This window comes from Neolamprologus multifasciatus, chromosome 19 (genome assembly GCF_963576455.1).
Source record: "Neolamprologus multifasciatus chromosome 19, fNeoMul1.2, whole genome shotgun sequence".
NCBI classification, from domain to species: domain Eukaryota; kingdom Metazoa; phylum Chordata; class Actinopteri; order Cichliformes; family Cichlidae; genus Neolamprologus; species Neolamprologus multifasciatus.
The window spans coordinates 20,558,894-20,580,756 of NC_140457.1; the positions used below are offsets into that span (position 1 = coordinate 20,558,894).

The following is a 21,863-nucleotide window of genomic DNA, read 5'->3' on the forward strand; positions in this document are numbered from 1 at the left end:
ACATGCTGAATCACAGCACTGGGAATAAAGTAGTGTATAAATCACCTGCTGTTTGCAGTGAGCAGTGACAAAAAGAGAGAATTATTAGGTCCTTCGTTTGAGTCCTTCCTCCTGCAACAGCAGACAGTTGCCCTCTCATTATCTACAGGCCAACATGTACTGTGGAGTCAGACTCATTACCTGCAGCAAAGCTCTAGGGACAGACCAGATTGGCACAGTTGGCAGACGGGGTGATGCATGCTGTCGTTAACGGTTTATGTTTCAGCACAAGTCTGTGGATTCTTGCAAAACAATGTGTTGGAGATGTGCTATTTATTTTAACTAGTAGTGGATGTTGTCAAAAACGATATATTTTAAACCTAGCATTAAAAAGGATGTTATTGAATTTGACTACCACTCATTTCAATTTGCAGGGCACATTCTTCGAAATAGACATACAACAGCTAACTCGAGCATTCACAGAATACCTCTATGTTTAGAAACTGAAAACCAGCAATCACTAAAATGAATCTGAAAACCTTCTTATGGTGACGCTTTGGTGACTCCCGGTGGTCACACTGAGTAACACAGGAAAATGTTTACTATAGAATATGAATTATTTATTAGAACAATAAGAGAACAATACTGAGAAATAGGATGAACCTCGACATGAGTACAATGGCACAGTGTATACGTTGTATTTACAATACATTACATGTACATCACAAACACATATCTCAGCTCACAGTACAACACTCACACAATGGGCCACACTACATCAAAATAGCATGGCTGCACCAGCCATTTTTTAAGTATCAATATGAAGCCAACATAAGCATAAATAACTCCATGAAAGTACCACTATACTGTACAAAATGTTCCGATATCTCACTGTTCATATGAAGTGTGTAGTGTTTCACACAATAAATATCGACAGAAGCATGTTGTGCATTGAAATGAGCAGTGAAAACAATACAAAGCAATCTGTACATGTGAGCTCTCCCCCAACTTTCATTCTGCTGCTCTAAGCTCAGTGGGTTCCTGTCATTGCTAGTAACGACATGCACTTTTTGATGACCTTTTCCGCCGCTCACACATTTTACTGCAGCCTCTGATTTCCATTTTATGTTTAACATAAATAGCTAAGCTCATTAACTGATCAAGAATTGATCAAACACATTCTGCAAATGTCTTTTTCCTCCCTTTAAAAATACTGAATTCCTTCATTCAATGATGCCTTGTGTTTGCACACTAGCTAAATAAATTAAGTAATGCTCAAGCTACTGATTGTCACCTTTCTATGCTGCTGAAAACATTAAAGGGGCTTGTCCTGTTTACTTCAGATTTGCAATTTAAAAAAGCCTTTTTTTAAACCATCTTCCCACTAAAAAGTAATTTGGATAAATGTGCATTAAAAAAAAAACAACAAGTTAAATTGCACCGTATTTAGCTTTATAAAATCCACCATCTTTAAAGAAATTCATTAACCTTATTATTGGTGACACACAGATTTTCCTTCCTTGATAAAAACAACTTGTGCAGCGTATTCCCCTTTATATCATGTTATCTTCATCTCATTATACTGATAAAATACTTGCACTGTTCATGATCAAATCAGGATTCATACCTGCTGCCACACGGAGGCAGCACCAGTCCCCTTGCTGAAGCATCAGTGTATGTATAAGTCTAAGAGGAGGAGTCCTCCTCCACTGGGTGGAGAGCGTGCCTCTTCAGCAATGTCTTTAGTATCTCCACCTCCCGCTCTGCCTCTTTTAGTTTCTTACGTAGTGTCTCATTAGCTTTACGGAGCTTCTGGTTCTCCTGTTAAAGAAACCTTATATTAAAATAACAAATGGGCGATATGGTGCATAAAAGTGGAGTATAATTCATAGTGTGATACTCACCAGTTCCAGAGTTTCGTAGGTAGGTTTGCTCTCCTCCTCTGGCTCTTTAGGCTTTTGCACAACAGAAGCTCTGTTTTCCCATTTGGCACAGTATCGCTGTTTTCTTTGGGGTATTGGGCTGGGACATGAGGTGAGGGTGGGTGTTGCTGGGACTAAGAGAGAAGCTGAGGTGGGCGATACTTCAGGTCCATCTGTCTGGGTATGGCTATGGACTCTCCTAGGCCTCGAACTGGAAGTGACTGGGGAGTCCGGGCTCCAGTCTCTCCTGTCATCCGGAGGGTAGGGGAAAGGACATTCTTCTGAACCTGGGCAGAGGGACACGATTAGTAATTATTTCTGTTAATTTCAAAATGCACATTAACAGACAGAAACAGCTATTGTTCTCTTAGCCCTGTAAAGCCTGAACCATGAGCTACATCCAACATTTTTGTGCAATTTATTGCTCACAGTAGCACTGCTTGTGTCTGATTGTATACAACACATTTTTCAAAAAAAAAAAAAAATATATAAATCACGTTGATGATGTAGAGATCTCAAAAGCTCATGTATGAAATATGATACAACTAAAATTAAAGGGCTAAAATTGTCTAATGATTCCTTTTTGCTGATCACGGTCGTCTTACAAAGCTTACCAATGCGTTTGACTTGGTTCATCAGCATCTTCTCACTGACAATTTCCATGCTATTGTTCTTTCCCAACAGGCATTGATGTGGTTTAAGTCCTATTTGTGCAACAGAAAGCAGCGTGCAGTTTTTAAGTGGGTGCAAATCGGATCTGATTACTCAGCAGCAAGGGGTGCTGCTAGTTTCTATCCTAGCACCCCTTCTTTTTGTATTCTATTCAACTAATTACTCTACGCAACTTTACGCAGATGACACTATTGTCTATACATCAAAGACATCTGTTTTACAACCTCAACCGTTCTGCACTTTGACTTTAAAACTCTTCAAACCTGGTTCTCAGCTAACAAATTATTGTTTAGTAGGTCAAAAATGTACTCTATGCTCTTTAGCGTAAAGACAAACCTTTAACTAAAATCTTTTGCCATAGCCTGAATACTTTCTCCTTCAAAAAGCAGAAAAATATTTACATTGCACAGACTCTAAACTTACTTTCAGACCACATATTGACTTTAATATTGGTATTCATTGTTCCAGACACTGTCTTGTTCATAATATTAAACAGAGATTTGTCTCACTTGCCACGTTACTAGGCACACCTGTTCATTTATCACAAATATGTTTTAAATGCAAAACATGTGCTCTTCTGCATACAAATACAAGCAGATGGGCATAAAAGGGGCGGTCTTCTGCTGCCCAAAGGTCCCATAAAGCCCCTACTGCAATGTGGCTCAATGGGAGCTTTGCATGATGTATATGAAACCGACACATCTGCAGCAGCTGTGTGACACTATCATGCAAATAATGGACCTAAACCTCTGAGCAAAGTTTCTAGCACCTAGTTGAATCTATGCAATAAAAAGGCCAAACCACTAGTGGGAACTGCTAGTGTACCTTATAAAGTGGCCAGAGAGTGTATATTACCAATTATGTGGTGGCTGTAGCTCAGGAGTTAGAGCAGGTCATCTACTAATTGGAAGGTTGGAGGTTTGATCTCTGGCTGCTCCAGTCTGCATACCAAAGTATCCCTGAATACGATCCTGAACCCCAAGTTGCTCTACGATGCGTTCTTTAGAATGTGAATGCATGTGAATGCATGTGAATGCATGTGAATGCTAGATATAAAGCACTAGAAAAGGCGTAGAATGAATGGGTGTGAATAGTTGAATGAGGCATGTTTTACAAAGTGCTTTGAGCGTGCAAGTAGAGTAGAAGATCGCCCATTTACCATTTGAACTACAGTAAAATGGATCTTCATCCTCGTAATATTATAAATAATTGTAGTAGATTTGGACATATTTTGAAATATAACTTTGATTACCCTCATAGTTTAAAACATTCTTTGGTTTCTTTTATTTCATGTTATTAACTAAAAAGCTCCTCTTTAAAGTAACTTTTATGCCTAAAGATCAATCAGCGATCCTTAAAGAAAATGGCTCAGTTCAGTTATCACGCCATATGACAAAACAGTACGTCAGAAAGACTAATTTTGAAAGAGCCTGAGTCTCTTAGTTAGTCAGCCTATAATAAGCAAAAACAAAAGTTTTTCTGCTCCGAATATAGAAGCATTTTTAAAGCAGGTGGGCAGCTTGAGTTTTACTGTAAGTGAAACTGTTCCTAGCGATAGATGGAGGGAAATCACCCTCACAGCAGACCTGACCTTGCGTTCAAGAATTGTTTTTTCTTACAGCCATTGCAAACTCTTTTTGGCACAGATGAGAAAAAAAACAACTTTATTTTCTGTGCAGTGTCGGAGGCAGTGATTACAGGAAACAAAAACTGTCTCACCAATGAACAAGTGGCTTAAAAACTTTCCGCCAGAAGATGGCACATGATACAGAAAATTTGTGATTACTCCATGCCGGATATTTGTTATTGTCTACATATTTGAGGTGAGATTGTGCGGTAACATGTGCAAGAAAAGCATGGTGTGATTAACAGTACTGAATGCGGGTGTACCCCATCAACACAACCCACCCTCTGAAGTGCCTGTGGTGACCGGCGTGGAGCTCGGGGTCGGACTGTCAGTGGCGTTGGTCACTTTGGTGTTCTTCTTGCACTCAAACGCCACCTGGTCCTTGCACAGCTTGTGGCAGTTCATCCCGCAGTCTGTGCAGGCCCAAAAGAATGCACGACATGTCACAACAGGAACCGAAGTTGATCTAGCTTCAATAAACTGACTTCTCACTTCTCTTTGAACACTATCTGTTCTGCAAATGCAACTCTCAGACTCTTGTTTTTGCATGCTTACTGTCAAGCAAACAAATAGTTCTCAGATCTTTAGAAGGACGGGGGAGGGGGAAGAAAATTGTGGTTCTCAGTGCAGTCTCTTTCTGTCATGTGCTGCAAGGTTCAACTAGCAACATGCAACGCAACGAAAAACCACACTCCATTTCACCTGCTCCCCACAAGACAGAGTGTATCTCTCCAAGTATTTGAGTTAACTGACATTTGGCCAGAGATACCAAAGTTACACGAGTGAGAGCACCATATTCACCTTTGCATCTGTAGCCTTGCTTGATGACACCCCATAACTGTGAGCGAAAAGAGAGAGAACAACATTTATGTGAGTAAACATAAAAGAGCAAAACCCAAATGACATTTTTTTTTAGAAAACAGCACCAAAGAGGTTTGTGTTTCCTTACAAATCCTGAGCAGTTGTCACAAAAGGTGGGTTTCATGTAAGTGGTCTCCTGGAAGTTGTGGACAAAGCCAAGGCCCAGCTTGGAGCAGATGACACTGGCCCGCAAAAAATAAGCTGTGATCTCCTCTCTGCTGACTTGGCCTTCCCTGAAAAAACCACCACACATATATTGTAAGCTGATGTTTAAAAGAGGAAACAGAGTTGAGATACAGGATGATTGCAAAAGAACCTGATATACTAAAAATCTATTAATAGTAATAATTTACATGTTATTTTTGTAGGTTTTTTTTAAATTTTTCATTAATGTCTCTCCATATTTATAGATGGCTACACCCACTCATCTGCCCAGTGGTTGTAAAAAAAACATAGACCACTTAGTGACAACTTTTTTTACAGCACCGGTTGCCTATCAGTTGTGCTTGTTTTCATGTACACATTTAGCGGCAGCTTCGTGGTTAATTCCGCAGCTATTTTATGTTTCCGGTTGCTAAGCTCGCCACTACACATCTACAAATGCCACTTTTGCTTCCTCTCCCCTGAAGTCATAAATAACCTCTGAGCGAATACATGACCTGTCAAGAGACTCACTTCTCTTTGTCCATGACACAGAAGGAAAACGGAAAGCTAGCAGCGATTTTCTCAAAGTCCTCCTGATTAATGAAGCCGTTCTCGTCGTGGTCGTAGTTCTTGAACACGGACTGCGAATGACAACAAATAAAAAGCATTGTTGCTCAGTTGTTAGCGAACAATAGCGGGGAAGGCAGGCTGTCAGGATGGCATCATGCGAGAGAATAGTTGAAATAAGGAGGCTTGAAAACTGTGGAGGCTTGAAAAAGGGAAGCACTTACATCGACCATTCTTTGCACGTGTTTGCTGATGGTTCGAGGATCGGGTTTAGGAGCCACTCCTGATGCCCAGTCCACAAACACGGGAGGTCTAGAAGGTGTGGCTGGCTGATTTAAAAAAAGGAAACAGTCATTAAAAATTAGTCTCAGGAGATATGCAAAATAACATCTGACCAAAGGAGTTTCAGTTATCATACACTCCATAAAATAAGGCACAAATGACGACAACTTTAAGCAATTTAACTCCATTTAAATCTGTTACGTAGGTACGATTATGAGGGCAAATTCTCTTTTTCTGAGTGTATGGGTGAAACAACCAAGACATTACAGGCTAATTACTGCACTTAAGTTAGTCAGTTTAACAAAAGCATAAAAATTCACTTTCAACAATGTTGCACGGATGTCAGGCTAGATGTCAGGCTAGGCACTTTCTTATTTTCAGTCTTCAGACTAAGTAATTGCTTCATTTTTAGCACACACAAGAGACAGTGAAATCTATATTCTCATCTCTGAGAGAAAGCAAATAAGCCTTTGCTTCCGTTAAGCATCATTACACTTTTGCTTAACCAATCTCAGGTGCCAAAGAGGTGAAAGGCTTGCTGTTTCTGTCTCTTTGCATTAGGCCAAGATAAACAGCTGCTCTCTCTAAAGAAAGAGAGTGAATAATCCTGCTTCCCAAGACAATCTATTAGTTTGTTGATATGCTGAATTTTTCCAGCTGGTAAACAAATGTTTACTTAAATAGTGTCTGTTGCCATCACTCACAGGTGCTTTGCAGTTCTTGGGTTCCCGTGCATACGACAGTTCATAAATCTCATCCTCAGTGTAGTAAAGATCCAAGGATAGCTGCAAGACATTAAAAAGCCACTTATTGCTGCATGGAAGGTAAACAGAATGAGAAAAAGGTCTCTAGATTTCTCCTTGAAACATGTTTTGGTGAAGGTGAATTCAGGTTGCGGGGTAATTATTATCTCTTCACGGGCATGCTGTCGTTCAAGTAGGATTAGCACACTGCACTCAGATAATACAACAATACAGCAATCTGAACTCACTCTCATTCACATTCAGCTTGTCACCCACACACTCATAGATCATAGACTCTAATCACACCCACACGAGAAAAAGACAATCCACATGCTGCACTCATTTGCATCTTTGTATGTGTTCAGCGCTACTTGCTGAATCACATGAAGCTGCATAACAATTTCAAATGAAGTTGCCGCGAGCAGTTCGCTACCGTCAACAGGTGAACCAGATCCTTGTTGGCATCCAGCCTGGGTGGGATCTGCTGGAGTTGGATCAGCTCGTTGATGTGGTTGTACAGGGCCTGGAGCTTCTGGACGTTCACCTTGTTGTCCTCGACATAATCCGACATGGCCTCATTGACTGAGATCAGGTCTTTGAGGTGGACACCCAGGATGGGGATTTTAAAACCTGTACACTTGTTGTAAGCTTGTCTGTAGTTGTCATAGTTTCTGCAAGAGGACAGCAGGTCTGTCATCTCGTTTAGTACCTGGGGAATGAAATAGTTTTTATCATCATGCTACAGTTATTTTTCTCCAGTATTTTGATCCTTGACTCTAAATGAACTGGACATTGCGTTGCCAGTTACCCTTTACCTTAGTGACTTCACTCGGTACGTGCGACGTGGTGTCTTTCAGTCTGGAGATTGAGCTGTGACATAGGCCTCCCACCACCGCCATTAGTGTGTTGTAGTTGTGCATAAGGTGCAGACTCTGGCGGACGCGCACAAGAAACACACGTCAGTCCATTCATGCACACACACACACACACACACACACTTATAAACGCGCAATTAAACTTGTTTCAGGTAGCCTTGGTTATATAATCCGCAACAGTGGCATTACATAAGCCACTTATATCGTTGGCTTTTTCTTACTGCACTCTGATGGTTCGCTCTTTTTTTGGAAATGCTTTTCCCTCTCTTATTTTTTATACTTTTTTTTTTTTTTTTTTTTTTATAAATTCTCCAGTTCTTGCTGTCACTGGAGCATTATGGTGTGAAATTCGTTTCCACACCCGTGGGTTTTGAGGTTGACAGCAGTGAGCAGCAGCAGACTGGTGCATTAGTGTTGCAAGAGGTCCTCCAGAGTACAAGCCTGCCTAACGGCTCCCCAAAGCCAGTGTATCACTTCTCAGCAGGCTGCACACAGCTTCACGTTGGAGTGGTTTTAACAAGACAGCTCTGATCAGAGACTACACTCACGAGTCATTTCCTGCTTTTCTTCTCCTACAAAGTCCTCATTGTTTAAGAGTGTTCCACTTGGTGACTTCATTAGCTTGCATTCAGATAATATTTTTCTATCGGTAAGATATTTGGATACTCTAAAAGCCTGCAGCACAGCTCCTGAGAATCACTACAAGCTCTCTGAATATGCGTTACACAATTACTAACATGTGAGAGGCTTTCAGAGTGAGACAAAAAGTCACATTAACACTAGTTAGATAAGGTGCTGGAACAACCGCACATAGATTTAAGCGAAGAGGAAATGTAAGCACAGAAAGTATATGTGTAGTGGAAGTGGGGGTTGATTTAACCACTACCTGTGCAACGTGGATAAACTTAGTGAAAACCTCAGCTCTCAGCTGAGCGGTTGGCCGGCTTAGCACCATCAGCTGAACCCACTGGGAGACACCGTTACACAGCGCAATGGAACGCTCCATCACGGGGATGTCCTTCATGCAGCAGCTGCGGATGTAATTCTGATAGTCTACAAACTGGCAAAGAGAGCAGAGACAGGAGCATAAACCGCTGCACGGAAACTGCAAAGCATTTCCTGTCAGGAGGAAACACTTAATGGTTCTTAGTAAATGTAATTTAAAAAAAAACAGAGTGTTAATGATAAGCTACAAACAGGTGCGCTTGAATGTTCTTTTAAGTTAGCGTGTGTTTATACTCACTGATATTCTGCAGAAGGATTTAAATTCAAGGTATGTGAGATGCTCGGCCAACTCAATGGGCTCCAGGTGGTCAAAAAGGAGCGACACCTTCCTCTTTTTACTGCTGTTAGCTTTAATCTTCTGGCTGGCTTTCCACGACCAGTCTCGTTCCGTTCTGGAGCACACAACGAAACAAAACGTGACTGCATCAGAAGAAAGGTTATGTAGCAGCAAAACTTCATAAACTGAAATGCTGCAAATGGATTTTTTTGTTTTTTGTTGACTCATGGAAGTCTCCCACAGAGCGTTTCATTACATTTATTTGCGGTCACTTCCTGGAGAGAAAAATGGTGCAGCTATAAAACGTGCAGTTTGGATATGATTGAATCAGTTTGTTCCAGTTTTAATCTTTTAATTCTACAGTTCAATGATTTTAGCTTAACAAATGTAAGTATCTACCACTTTTAATAATGTTGCTGCTTTAGTATTGGGCTGTTGATCAGACACAATAAAGCATGTGATATGCGTGAAATTGATATTTCTCACATTATATATGTAAAACAACTCTTTGCATCACTAATTATTAATTGGCAGATTATTCTCTAAATATAATTATAGTTAGCTGCAGCATCAATCTGAGTATTTAACTTAAAACTGTGCAGTCCAGTTTCATCACAGCAACCTAAATGATAAAAAACAACAACAACAACAATAAAAAATGGACGATTTAGCATGCTTACTACGGGTCTTCATAGTGAGAGTCTCTATTCTTGATCATGACTGATTTCAGTACTTTTATGACTGCAACAAGAAACTGAGAGTTCTGTAGACCTAATGTCTCAGTTGGCCAGCTGGCCGGAGATTAACACTTACATCCACTTGGTCTCTAGGAGAGAGCAAAGTCGCTCCTGTCCGTGCTCTCGGATCAGATCCCGAAACTCATCCAGGCTGTCTGACAAGCTGTGGTGCAACCGGAACATCATCCAGAATTCCTGGATCCAGTGCCTGTAAGAGTAAAGAATGATACCAGTGTGAATGAGATGTAAAAACAAGCCAAATTGAACTCTGAGTCGGTGTATTTGTGGGACTGACCTGATGAGGTAGCATATCCTCTGGCACTCTGCTGGCTGCTCGCTGTCTACTGCCGTTTTAAATGTGAGGACTTCAGTTAAGGAGCAAGTGACATGAGCATAAACCTGATGAATATGAAAGTTAAAGCTTGGATTCACTGCTGCTTGTCTTGCCAGCAAGTTATTCTAGACTTTTTTTTTCTGGAGTAAATATTGAACATATGGTTGATGTGACTGTGCAACTTCTTTCCAGCAAACAAACTCATTAATAAAAAAAAAACTACAGCAGCTAAACTGAAAAGGCAAACACAGGTGACATTTGTTAATGTGGGAGGAGGCAACTGCATGAAGCAAAACTCCCGATGAGCATCACGGAATGAATCATTCCGGCTTACAGAGGTAAGAGAACAACAAAATGTACAAAGAAACCGCAGAATCGGTGCCTCGTATATTGTAGAAAAACTGTTTTGCGACGGATCTTTAAGCGTGCGGCAGTTTAAACACTGCTGTCAGCTCGAAAGGCTATTATTCATTCCGGAGGTCACTCTGCTTTCCTTTTAGCACATGTTGCTCAGAAAAACACCGCCCTGTGAATTTATATCCAACCGACAGTATAGCTCTGCGCTGGCAGGAACGAGATTGCGGTGAAGCACATAAAAAGGCTAATTGCGTCATAGGAGCAGAAGAAGTGCCCACGCAATTCCAAGGCCAGACTGTGATGAAGACTGTTAATGGCCCCCTGTGCCTCTTCCCTGATCCTAACCCACACACTGTATTTATTTGATGCATCCTTTTGGGTCTCGGGCACAGAACGAGAGGGTTAAAAATAGCAGAGAGGGCCATTCGGCCGTGCGTGCATTGACGTGGGTCTGCGCGAGCGGGGGGCTCTTTAGGCAGTGGAGGGTCTGTGTTTATATATAGCTGGAGAGAACTTGTATGTGAAAGAGACAGAGGTAATTAACACCTGAAACCACAAGGCTTTCTCACCGTGGGGCTGATAAGCTCCTCTGAGGGGCTTTGTGATGCCACTGCTGTTTCCTGAATGAAAGCTGAGATTATAGATCCTCCCCACAAGTCACAAGGCATTAAAAAAACATGGGTTTTTTTCAGTGTGAAGCAGAGAAAATAAAAAAAAGCACTGAACCAAACATTCTGAAAGAGACCAAAATGCAGAAAGGTAATAGACTCCCCGCTATTGAATACACCAGCTCAGAATAGAGGAAAGTTGCACACTGAAAGCAACTGATGTACAAAATCTAAAATGTCTGACAGGAGGAGCAAACACGAACTGCCACTTTCCTATCACATTTTACACACTGACAGCTACAGGCTGCATTGTGAGCCAAGTATGAACTTGACTGCGTGTTGCTGTTGACAACCAAATGAAAGCAGCACACGGCAGAACAAGTGGTCTGATCTCGGTCTACATTTTCTGCCCAGAATTGGCCGCTGATTTGTTTGAATCACGTCCCTGCCTTGTGACAGCAGATTCCCCCCCAAGCTTTTATGATGCACTCCGCAAAGGATATAAGGAGACGAGTTTGTCCAGCAGATCACCGGAGGAGATGAGGTGACGGTGCATGGTCAGGGTGATGTTCAGCAAGTGGCCGTTCCCGTTTACACATCCGTTTGCGTCTGCAAAAGAAAACGAACGCACACGTGCTCGAGTTAGGCGTCGCCGCTGTAAAGAGGAGGAGGTTTACAAAAACACACGCCACACTCTCAGATAAAACCTGCTCTGGTGGTGAGAATTCTTCTGCCTGCCTTTCATCAAATATAATCAACCAGAGCACATCATTAAAATGTACTATTAGAGCTGCTTTTTTTGTTGTTGTTGATTGATTATCAGAGATCAGATGGGGGTTTGTGGCATGGTTTTTGTTGCTTTTTTGGGGGGCTGGTGGGTTTTGAATATCAAATGAATATCAAATGACTCAAAGATGGCATATATGCAGTCCGTTTGGCCTCTCAGGGCCACCGTACACACACACACATATATATTAGGGGTGCAACAATACTGGTATCGATATTGAACCGTTCGATACAGTGCTTTTGGTTCGGTACGCATATGTATCGAACAATACAAAATTTGAAATTTATTTTATCAACTTTTCTTCTGACGATTCTGTCTGTGTTGAGCGCTCAGTGGATCTGCGTTCGACTACTCCGCCTAGGCTATACTGTTGAGCGCAGATCCACTGAGCGCAGCAGAAGCTAGCAAGACAGAAGCTAAGCTCGTTGCAACATGGCAAATTGAACCTCCCCCACCCTCATTCAGATCTGGCCTTTGGAACTATTTTGGTTTTCATGTGAAGTATGATCCTGAAGGTAAGCGCGTCATGGACAAAAGTAAAACAGTATGTTGGATGTGCCACGCAATGCTCAATTACATGGGTGGGAACTAGTGCGTTAGCGCTGTTTGCTCGTTAACGTGTTGACGCCGTCCAGCCCCATGCACGGGGCGATCCGCGGTAGCTCGTTAACGGAGATTTGCCGCGTTATGGCGTTAATGTCATTTTAACGAGATTAACGCTGACAGCACTAGAGGGAACACAACGACTGCACATTTACTCCGACAGCATCGTAGTGCAAAGACAAGTGGAAGCAGACAAAAACAACAAGCACGCATGCTACAAACTTTACCCGAGTCATTTGACAGCCGTTAGCACATGATTCTCCTTATGGGGACCTGATATGTTTAATATGCTGCTGAGAGTATAGCCCAGAAGAAGCGGATAGTATAGCTTTTATTTTGGAAAGAGCCATTTCTCTGTAATAAACTCTCTTTTCCAAAGATGAGTGATGTCTCAATCAGATAGATTTATTATTTTATCCCTTTGTTGTTTCAGCAACATTAAATTTAAAAACTGTATGTTTGAGTTAAGATATATATTTATAATTTTAATAAATGATAAATTAAAAAAGCATGAACATTTTTTTTGTATCGAAAAAATATATATATATATTTTTTTTAAATACAGAAGCCACTACTAGTACTAAGATAAACCCCCTTTTGGTTTCGCATCATGTTTAACTCAAATGTGGTTTTCAGATCCATCACACAGTTTTCTCACAGAAAGTTAATCGCATAGCTGATGATGTTTTGAAGGCAAACAGAATAACATGTTGCCATGATGTTTCTTGCTTACAGCAAATAAATCTGGATCAAAATGTATATTTATGTGGGAAAATGCAGGCCAAGCTGAGGGGCGGAGTTAAAAATTTTGATATTGTGAACTAACAGAATAAACACACAAATTTTGCAAGCTATATAGATTTTGCATTCATATAATGCGAAGACCAAATATTATATTTCAGGGTTTTCACAACTTTACTCAAGTGAAACTTTGTGTTTATAGACTCACGTAACAGTCTTTGTGCTCTTGCGTCTTCCGCTTTTTCTCTTGCAGCATCTGCTAAAACTGCAAATTGTTATTTCAGCTACTTGTCTGTGTGGTATCTTTGAGTTTCAGCAGCGATGCACACATACATCACACATCTTTATAAGCCCCTCATTTCCTATAATATGTGTTCACTTTGCAAACTGGAGCCAATCAAAATGTGGGACATTATGTCAGCATGCTGGACAAGAGATAAAGATGCTGCAAAGTCCAGAATAATATGAGACGCTTGGCCACCCTATCCCCAGCCAATAGTCTTGCATGCTAGATATGTTGGTGGAATGAGGGTCTATGGATCAATAGATGTTAAAGAAATACCCTCCTCCTTCTTCATTTATTTTGTACAACATAAATCCAGCATAGACATTTTCATCACTTTACAAGAGACAGTTAGCTTAAACTTATGCTCACATTCTCGTGCCATTACCTTTCCGTTGAACGCTTACCTTTTCCTCTGATTGTGTTTACTTCTACTCGCCTGTCTCACTACCTTTTTTTTTGCTTCCTTTTTCCTTGCATGTATCTGACTTCCTCTCTTTGTATGCAGACCACCTTTCCTTATCTTGGTCGTCTGACTCCACGCTATGACTGACATCGCGAAACCGCGAAAAGAAAGACAATTTTCTTTTCAATGACCTCTTAAAATCGGACGAGATGAGCACAAAAAGTGATTTTCCCACACACTCAAACAAACCACTCATCTTCAGCACAAATTCAAAAACGACTGTATCGTTCCGTAAATTTGCGTAAAAAGGAAGTGAATTTAATAGCAGCTCTAGACTATTTGTGTCTTTCTTCCCCTGTGGTCCCTGAAAATGGGCTGAAAACCTTAAGAACAACATTTGCGAAGTCTCAAGCTGCGTGCTGTTTCCCTTTAAGCTTTGCCAGTGTCTTTACACCATCAAGGACATCAGGCGTCTGAGGACCCACTTTTAAACAATATCACCTTGGAAATACCTTGGACGCCATGGCAACATGTTTTCTAATCTTTGTTATCTGTAAGCAACTTGCCACTGCTGCCGCAGCTGACTAATCCATCCCTCATATCCTGCATCTGGTGTGTTTGTGTTTGTAACACGCAGGCTCTGCCATCTAAACCCAGAGAATGTCAGTGACCTTACCCTCCAAGTCATTAAGAGAGTAAAAGAGACAAGTGAAACACAGGGCTGCTTATAAAATGACACATGTGATACAGGTTGCAAAGATTTGGTGCAGTTTAAGTTAAGACATATGCATACAGAACAATTCCCACTCCTTCTTGTCATTTCTGGTAAACACAGATATAATAAGATTGCTTTAATCAAATTATCAGTTAATACTCTCTTAGCTTACTAACACTCAGAGTCAGACCTACTGTAAAATAAAGCACAGCAGGAGGCTGTGAGTCTGCATAAGGCAAACAATTACGCCATACTTTTTTCACAACTTTCCAACCACTAACCCTCCCTGTGCAGGGTTAACTGTGGGAGGAAATCCCCTCCGGACTGGCTGTTAGTGACTGGAACATTAGGAAAGCTGCTGCCCGGCGAATGATGATAAACACTGCAGTGGGCATGCGGCCGGTGGCCTACTTTTAAGGTTATCTTCGACATTCATCGGCCGATCCAAACATGCACTTCATGTTTCCTTGTTTTGACAGAGGCTATCAGATTGGACAGTCCTTTTGTTTTAGAAGAACCCGAGTCAGATTGCCATCTCTATGTACTCTGGGCAAAATCTTCCATAATATTTAGGACTCTGTGAAACTGTGTCTACAACACTGTTTCCATTCGTACTTTACAACAGTGATTCCCAAGCAGGAAAAAAGCAAACAAATAAACAAAAAAAAATTACTTAGATGGAGAAAGTAAAGTAAAAAAAAACTGCATATAAACAAATAGAAAATGATTAATTAAAAGTGGATTTAAGAGGTAATAAACTAAAGGCTAAAGCTCTCTGAATATAAACAGCTTAAAAATGAAAGAGTAACTTAAACCGTTTTAACAGCAAAAGATGTGAAATAGATGTTGTGATCTGTATGCAATATGTAGTTATGTAAAGTCATGAGCAAGCAACATTAATACATTTTAACAGAAAGCCAATTGCAATGAATTAAAAAAAAAGCTAAATGTCATGGCTAAATAACCATTAATGTTACATAGCTACAAATTGAGATTTGATGTTAGTTAATGAAGTGTCCAAGCAGTAGATACATTGCAACAAAAACATTAAAATTAAATAAATACTGAAACATCTGCACCTGCGTTTATGTGGGAGTAGATGGGTAAATAAATACAAAAATAAAAATACTCTTATGCGATAAACAAAGTATTGTTTTCTTCACAGCTGTGAAGATTGAGACTTTCCATCAGGCCAAAAAACCCCACCGCTGTTTCTCGACTTATATAGCGCGTCTTATTCTATTGGCTTATAAATATTTTGCAAAATTTGCAAAAAAAGAGGCAAATTAAATGCAAGCAGTACTGTAATGAACAAAAAAGAAAGCAAGAACAAAAAAAGAAAAGAAAAATATGGGTGTGTTCTGAGCGGTCGGCACAGCCCGGTGTGGTCCAAGGAGAAAGATGATGTCAACAGCTATTGATCCACACCTCGCAGTGCTCTGCATTTCAAAGGTTGGTCAGCATCTGAGGACTACCGTTCAGGGATCTGACCTTTCAGCTCAGCCAGGCTTGAAGCTGCCATCCGGTAATCCTTCAAATAGCTCTTACGTGCACTCTCACATTTGAAAAGGTGGCAGGACTCGAGGACCTTAGGGGTCCCCTGTGATGTGAGTCAAGAGGACCAGAACTGTGATGCATTTTATCAGGAGAGGCTGTGCAAGGAAAACCCCAGTCATAACACATTATCCTGACAGAGAGACACCGTCACACACTGAGGGTGTAACTTTCAAGTGTACGGGGTCTATAGGGCTAAAACCCCTCACATTGATTCTGTATCCTGCCAACGGGAAGCCGACTGATTAATACCTGCATCTCTGCAGATGAATGTAGTTATGAGATGTCATTTTATGTGCAGTCCATTGTAACACTTCTCCACTGCTCTTGCTGCATTTGCGTAACCAGGCAACGGCCGTTTGAAAGCTTGTCTCTTCAGAGATGCAATCACCATAACTCAAAGAGCACTCCAGACAACTCGATGAAGCCAATGATATCTGCTTGATTGATCCAACTATAGCCTACACAATCACTGCTGTGCTGTTCTTTCATTTAAGTACGCCCTCTATATATCATGCAGCCAGTGAAATATTAATGCACAATTAATAGAGTGCAGCAAAAAGCATTTCTAAAAAAATTAGCAAGCCTCAAACACCGTGTCCCTCAACATTAAGGCACAAAATCAGACCGACAAGAGACTTTATCTTCAAACCATGAAATCTTACACTAAACAAAAATAAAGTCAGCCTTGGTAAGAAATCACTTTTTTACTTTCCAACACGAAGCACTCCCTTCTTTCTTTAGAGGCCTGCCTAAACTTGTTGCTGGTGAGAGAAAGTGGTGAGAAAAACAGACTCATTAAGCTACAAAATTCTGTGATCTCGCTTAACCTGAAGGTTTAATGTCTTCTGATATCCGAAGGACTGCATAACCTGTTACACAACCACAGAGCACAAACACCCTCTGGAGTCTTTTGTTCACTGCAGGACTTCACCTTGTAAAACAAACCAGCCAAGAAGGTCAGCGCTAACTTACCAAAAGACTGCAGGCAGGCTTGGATGAGCTCCTCCCAGGTTGCGCCCTTGGTGAGGTGTCCCAGAGGCATTACTGATTTACTCGGCGGGGTATGGGCCGGGCTAGGTTTGTGGAACCTGTGAGGCCGACCTGGAGGAGAAACTCTAGACCTGGAGGTGCATCCTTGAGTCACTCTCCTTGAGAAACACCAACACAAGAAGAACAGTGAGGGGCGGAGGAGGTACAGGAGGGTTAACTGCAGTGAAAGCGTGCCTTTCTCCTTTTGCTATTAACATGTATGACTGTACATGCACTCTCCTTAAACCATGATTTTACGAGAGCACGGGTTATTAGCCCACACGCATGAAAGGATTTGTCCCACAGTCACACAACTCGAAGGTGTTATTTACACTTAAGAAACCCCCGTGGTGTGTTTTGCTATTCATTGTTCTCATTTCCTTCCTTTAACTTGGGGAAATACCGGCTGATTGCGGACATCCACATAAAACTCTCGAGTGACCAGAGTAAAGAGCTTACAAATGGAACAGTTTTACGCATGTAAGCGCTTAAAGCGTAGCAGGTCTGGCCGCAGAGAAGCGGGTGAACTTGAACACGCTTGTGCGCAATAACAAGTGGAAAGCATCAGTTTTTGACACCATTTTGGCCAAAATTACACATTTACTATTAACAAATAGCTGATAGTAGGAATAACCTTCCTATACCTTCGATCAGGTGCCCACGTTTTCACCAAAGAAAACCAACCAGAAACTCCTCAGTAAAAGCACAAAAAGATGAGCCGACTTACGCTTCGTCTCTGCCCTTTTCCTCTGATGTTATACTTTCGTTTTGGTTTTCTTTTGACTGACATCCCATTGCGAGGTACTGGGCGACGAGCGGTTGAACTAGGCTGTCCATCTGTGTCCTCCTCGATGGGAGCATTACATCGCTCTGCTGGGCTCGGTGCGCCTCCGCGGTCTCACAAGCATTGTGCTGACTCGTCAATGAACGTTACACAATTAAGATTCACCCAGCCTGTCTGTGAGTGGGCGGCCGTGCTGCTGCTGTCGGGCTTGTCACTCACACGGAGTGGACTCCGCGCTTCACTAGTCATTATACTTGCGTCAAAAGTCGTGCTCTAGATTTATACTTGAAGATTTTAATCACGGAAGCGGCGCGCGGAGGGGGGGGGGGGGGGGGGGGCTCGTTGAAGTCATTCCATCCAAGAAAATGAAAAGCACATGTTCCTGTTATCTCGCTCTTTTGGCACTCTAACAATGATTTAGAACTTGATCACATAGCCTATTATTTTTATTTTTTTTAATTTTCACATTTTTTTGCTATTCCATAACAATTCACATTATATTCACATAAATCCAGAGGTTAAAAAATCCCTTTAATATGAGTACATTCTGGATAATCACTGCGTAATGTGATTCTTCCTTTGGTTTACTAAAAGATGTTGTTTGTTCATTCTGCAGAACAGGAAAGGGTGGATCTTCCTTTAACAGATAACAGAGGTTGCAGGTTCCATTACCACTACAGCTTAAATCAGGGATTGTGTTATTGTGCTGTAGGTGGTCCAAAGAAGATGTTTCCTGAAATCTTTCAGGAGCTTTAAGAAGTCTCATCACCTTCATCCAAACGTAGATAGGGGGATTATGGCTGCTCACATTTTACTCCAGAGGCCACGTTTTAAATTGAAAATAGTCTCATTCATTTTAAACTGAAGCCCATTTCTGAGATATTTTTCCTCAAGTGAGAAATGGGACGTACCTGAGTTGGTTTCTAAATTACACTCAGGCCAGCTGGCAAGTTAAAGGTAAGAAGAAAGCATGGAGAAGTTTGATCCTCTAGTTCTACCCCCCCTGTCATAAACAGATAAACAAATGATCATCCAAATCATACTAAATCAGCTCTGGAGGTTTGCATTTGAATTTTCTGTCTGGCTTTAATGCTACACTAAAGAACACCATGAAAGAAGGATGCATACACATCTGTGAAGACTGTGATGTAAGAAAAGCTGAGGCATCTCTGTCATTAAACCTACTATCTCCACTCCCTGTACGTAGTTCCCTTTAGTCAGCATGGCTGTGAGGGGAAGGTGCACGCCTGAACCTGAAAAGGGGGAGTTTAAAAACATCTTAGTGGATGATTATTGTTTCCTTCTGTAATGCTTGTTTCGTGACAAGAGATTTTTTTGTGTTTATCAACGTCACTTGCAATGTGAATCATGCCCCTTGACTGAGTGAATTCGACTGGCATCAAAGCGCTATTAACTCCATATCAACGGATTTAAACACATGAGCCTCCCCCATTGGCCACAGACGGCAGGTATGAGTATAAAAGGTTTTGAAATCCAGTTATTATGTATTTGTCTGTATTCATTTTAACTGTGCAGGTTTAATCTAATTATCTAATTATCTATAATCTTAAAAAAATTGATTTGTACTTTTCTGTGTGTGTGTGTCTGTGTGTGTGTGTGTGTTAGTTGGGCTATATTTTAAATGTGAAAATTAACACACTGGTCCATTGTTCTCACTCACACACCCAGGATTACTCAGGTCAAAAGGTTTTCTGCTTCCTGCACACTGGAATATCCTCCCTTTGAATAGATGACTACATGCATGCCATCTACAGATGACCAGCAGCTTGGGTTCATGTGTTAGTTTGAGCTCATGGGGCAGAGTGAAGTCATGAGAATATGTGTAAAGACCAGCTGGCTGCTTGTGATAAGATAGTGTATCTGCACCCTTTTTTGTGTCTCTGCTGTTATCGGACTGCTTGGTGTTACCTTTACAACTTGCCCCCATGCATCTAAGTGCACTTCTGAAGCAAACTTCTCACTCTCTCTCTGTCTATCTTATCCCAGTGCTACTTGTAGAAATGTGCTGCTTGAGATAAAACACACACACACACACACTAATTTTCTATTACTTGAAAATACTGCCCCTCTCTGAGTCTCCACCCAACCTTAAACAAACAGAAAAAGGATCCTGATGTGAAAGAAAAAGGTAGCCTTTTAAACACATGCCAGGTACTTTTCTTTGATAAGCTGCACTGTTTCAGATATGTGATAAATTTAGGTATATCTGTTGATTGCCATGCACTCCAAGTGAATGTGCAAATTTAGAAACATGAAAATGACATTTGATGATTAAAGAAACTAAGACACCGACAGTCACACAGTACATCAAGTAGGCTATGTTGCTATTCTGGTAGTCAGTGGTCACTGGTGTAAATAATGTCACAGAGTGTCACATTCAAGGAAGAAAGAGTCAAATACCTTGGACCTGCAGCCGTTAACTCAATAGTTGAGCTGTGGACACCCCCTGGTGGATATATCGAGTCATCTGCTGTCCAGCTGAGAGGATGATGTCCTTTTGCAGGTACTAGAAATTAGCCTCAGCATCTTTTGTACAAATACATCAATCACCATCCAGGAGAAGACGGTACTTTCTGTGCAAGCTCTTTTCTTCAAATCACTGTTTCCCTTCAGCAGGGAGACTGATTGAACTTGGGTCTGACCACCAACCTCTGTAGCAACTGTTTTTGTTGAGGTTTTTATGCTCATTTGACGAAAATTGAGCTGAACTCGTGATTATGGAGGGTCACGAGTGCAAAAATGAATTTAACAACTGAATTGTTAAATAGTGAATTAAATGGGTCATTAATTAATTAAAAATGGAAATAGAGTACTAAATAATTTATCAAGTGGTTTAAATGATGATAATATAATTGTAATCATTTATTTATATATTAAATTAATTAATCATTTCCCATTTTAATTAAATAAAAAAATATATAATAATAATTTTGGCACTCGTTGCCCTCCACACTCTGTCATCCTTGTTTTAAAATGCTGGAAATATGTAAGCACGACCCATAACTAGGGATGGGTACCGGTATCCGGTGCCATGATGGCACCGGTTCTGACATAAACGGTAGTAACCAGACCGAAAAGCAGCGCACATTTCGGTGCTTTATTTCGGTGCTTTTTTTCCTGAGCTGTGATACACTTTCTTCTTCCTTACATTTCTATTGGCAGTTGGCAAACAACTGAAAGGTGCATTACCGCCACCAACTGGTATGGAATGATACACTTTAGATTCTAGCCAATCATTTTAAGTTTCCGAGAATAGTAGGCGGGTCCAGGTACGTACGTTCTTTTAGAGCAGAGCTACAAATTAAAAATGTCCAAGGCGAAGCGGTCAAAAGTCTGGCTGTACTTCACAGCAAAAGATGCAAACTCAGCAGCCTGCAACAAGTGCTTTAAGCTGATACTGTGATACTGTCAAAGGAGGTAACACCTCAAATCTGATGAAACACCTGGCGACGCATAGTGTTTTTTTTTAAAGCCGAGAAATGCGCCGTATTTGATAGCTTGCTGCGAGACCTCACACCGAGCACATCTACTGCTTGTGGGTTGCCTGTTATCGGACCCGGAATTAGCAACATCCCCCAAAAACCCGAAGAGGAGAGTCCTGGCCCCTAGCCCTGCCAGTGTAGCAGAAATGATGACGGATGATGATGCAGCAGCAGCCGTTCTTCTCTGCGTGAGTAGCTTAATGTTGTTCGTGTGTAATTTACGTTGAGTAGGCTAACCACGTTATTACATTAATGCATGTAAGGTGAACTAGCAAACATCATCATAGCTACATGCAGCTGTCTTCTTGTTTGATGGCAGATACTCCCTTCACCCTGGCCAAAAAGGCTAAAATGACCAAAGAAAAAGTGGAAAACAGTTAAACATGAGAGGTTTTTGGACAAAGTTTGTGTTTTTTTCCATTGTTTAAGCGCTGCTTCCAGCCAAGAATGATACCATATATGCCC

At 41.1% G+C, this 21,863-nt stretch overlaps 1 protein-coding gene across 1 annotated transcript; it reads right to left on the reverse strand.

Annotated features, from left to right (window-relative positions):
- Window positions 1-577: 577 nt before the first annotated feature.
- Window positions 578-18,145, reverse strand: LOC146496530 (RAS guanyl-releasing protein 1-like). The gene is made up of 17 exons (XM_085143290.1): window positions 17,839-18,145; window positions 17,055-17,230; window positions 11,494-11,599; window positions 9,987-10,049; window positions 9,768-9,899; window positions 8,916-9,069; window positions 8,559-8,732; window positions 7,613-7,729; window positions 7,231-7,506; window positions 6,759-6,839; window positions 5,997-6,101; window positions 5,737-5,846; window positions 5,150-5,294; window positions 5,002-5,038; window positions 4,482-4,613; window positions 1,884-2,188; window positions 578-1,800 (listed from the first exon to the last, which is right to left on the reverse strand). The coding sequence occupies exons 1-17, from the start codon at window positions 17,970-17,972 to the stop codon at window positions 1,666-1,668; spliced, it is 2,382 nt and encodes a 793-aa protein (XP_084999416.1). The 5' UTR covers window positions 17,973-18,145; the 3' UTR covers window positions 578-1,665.
- Between the last annotated feature and the right edge of the window lie 3,718 nt (window positions 18,146-21,863).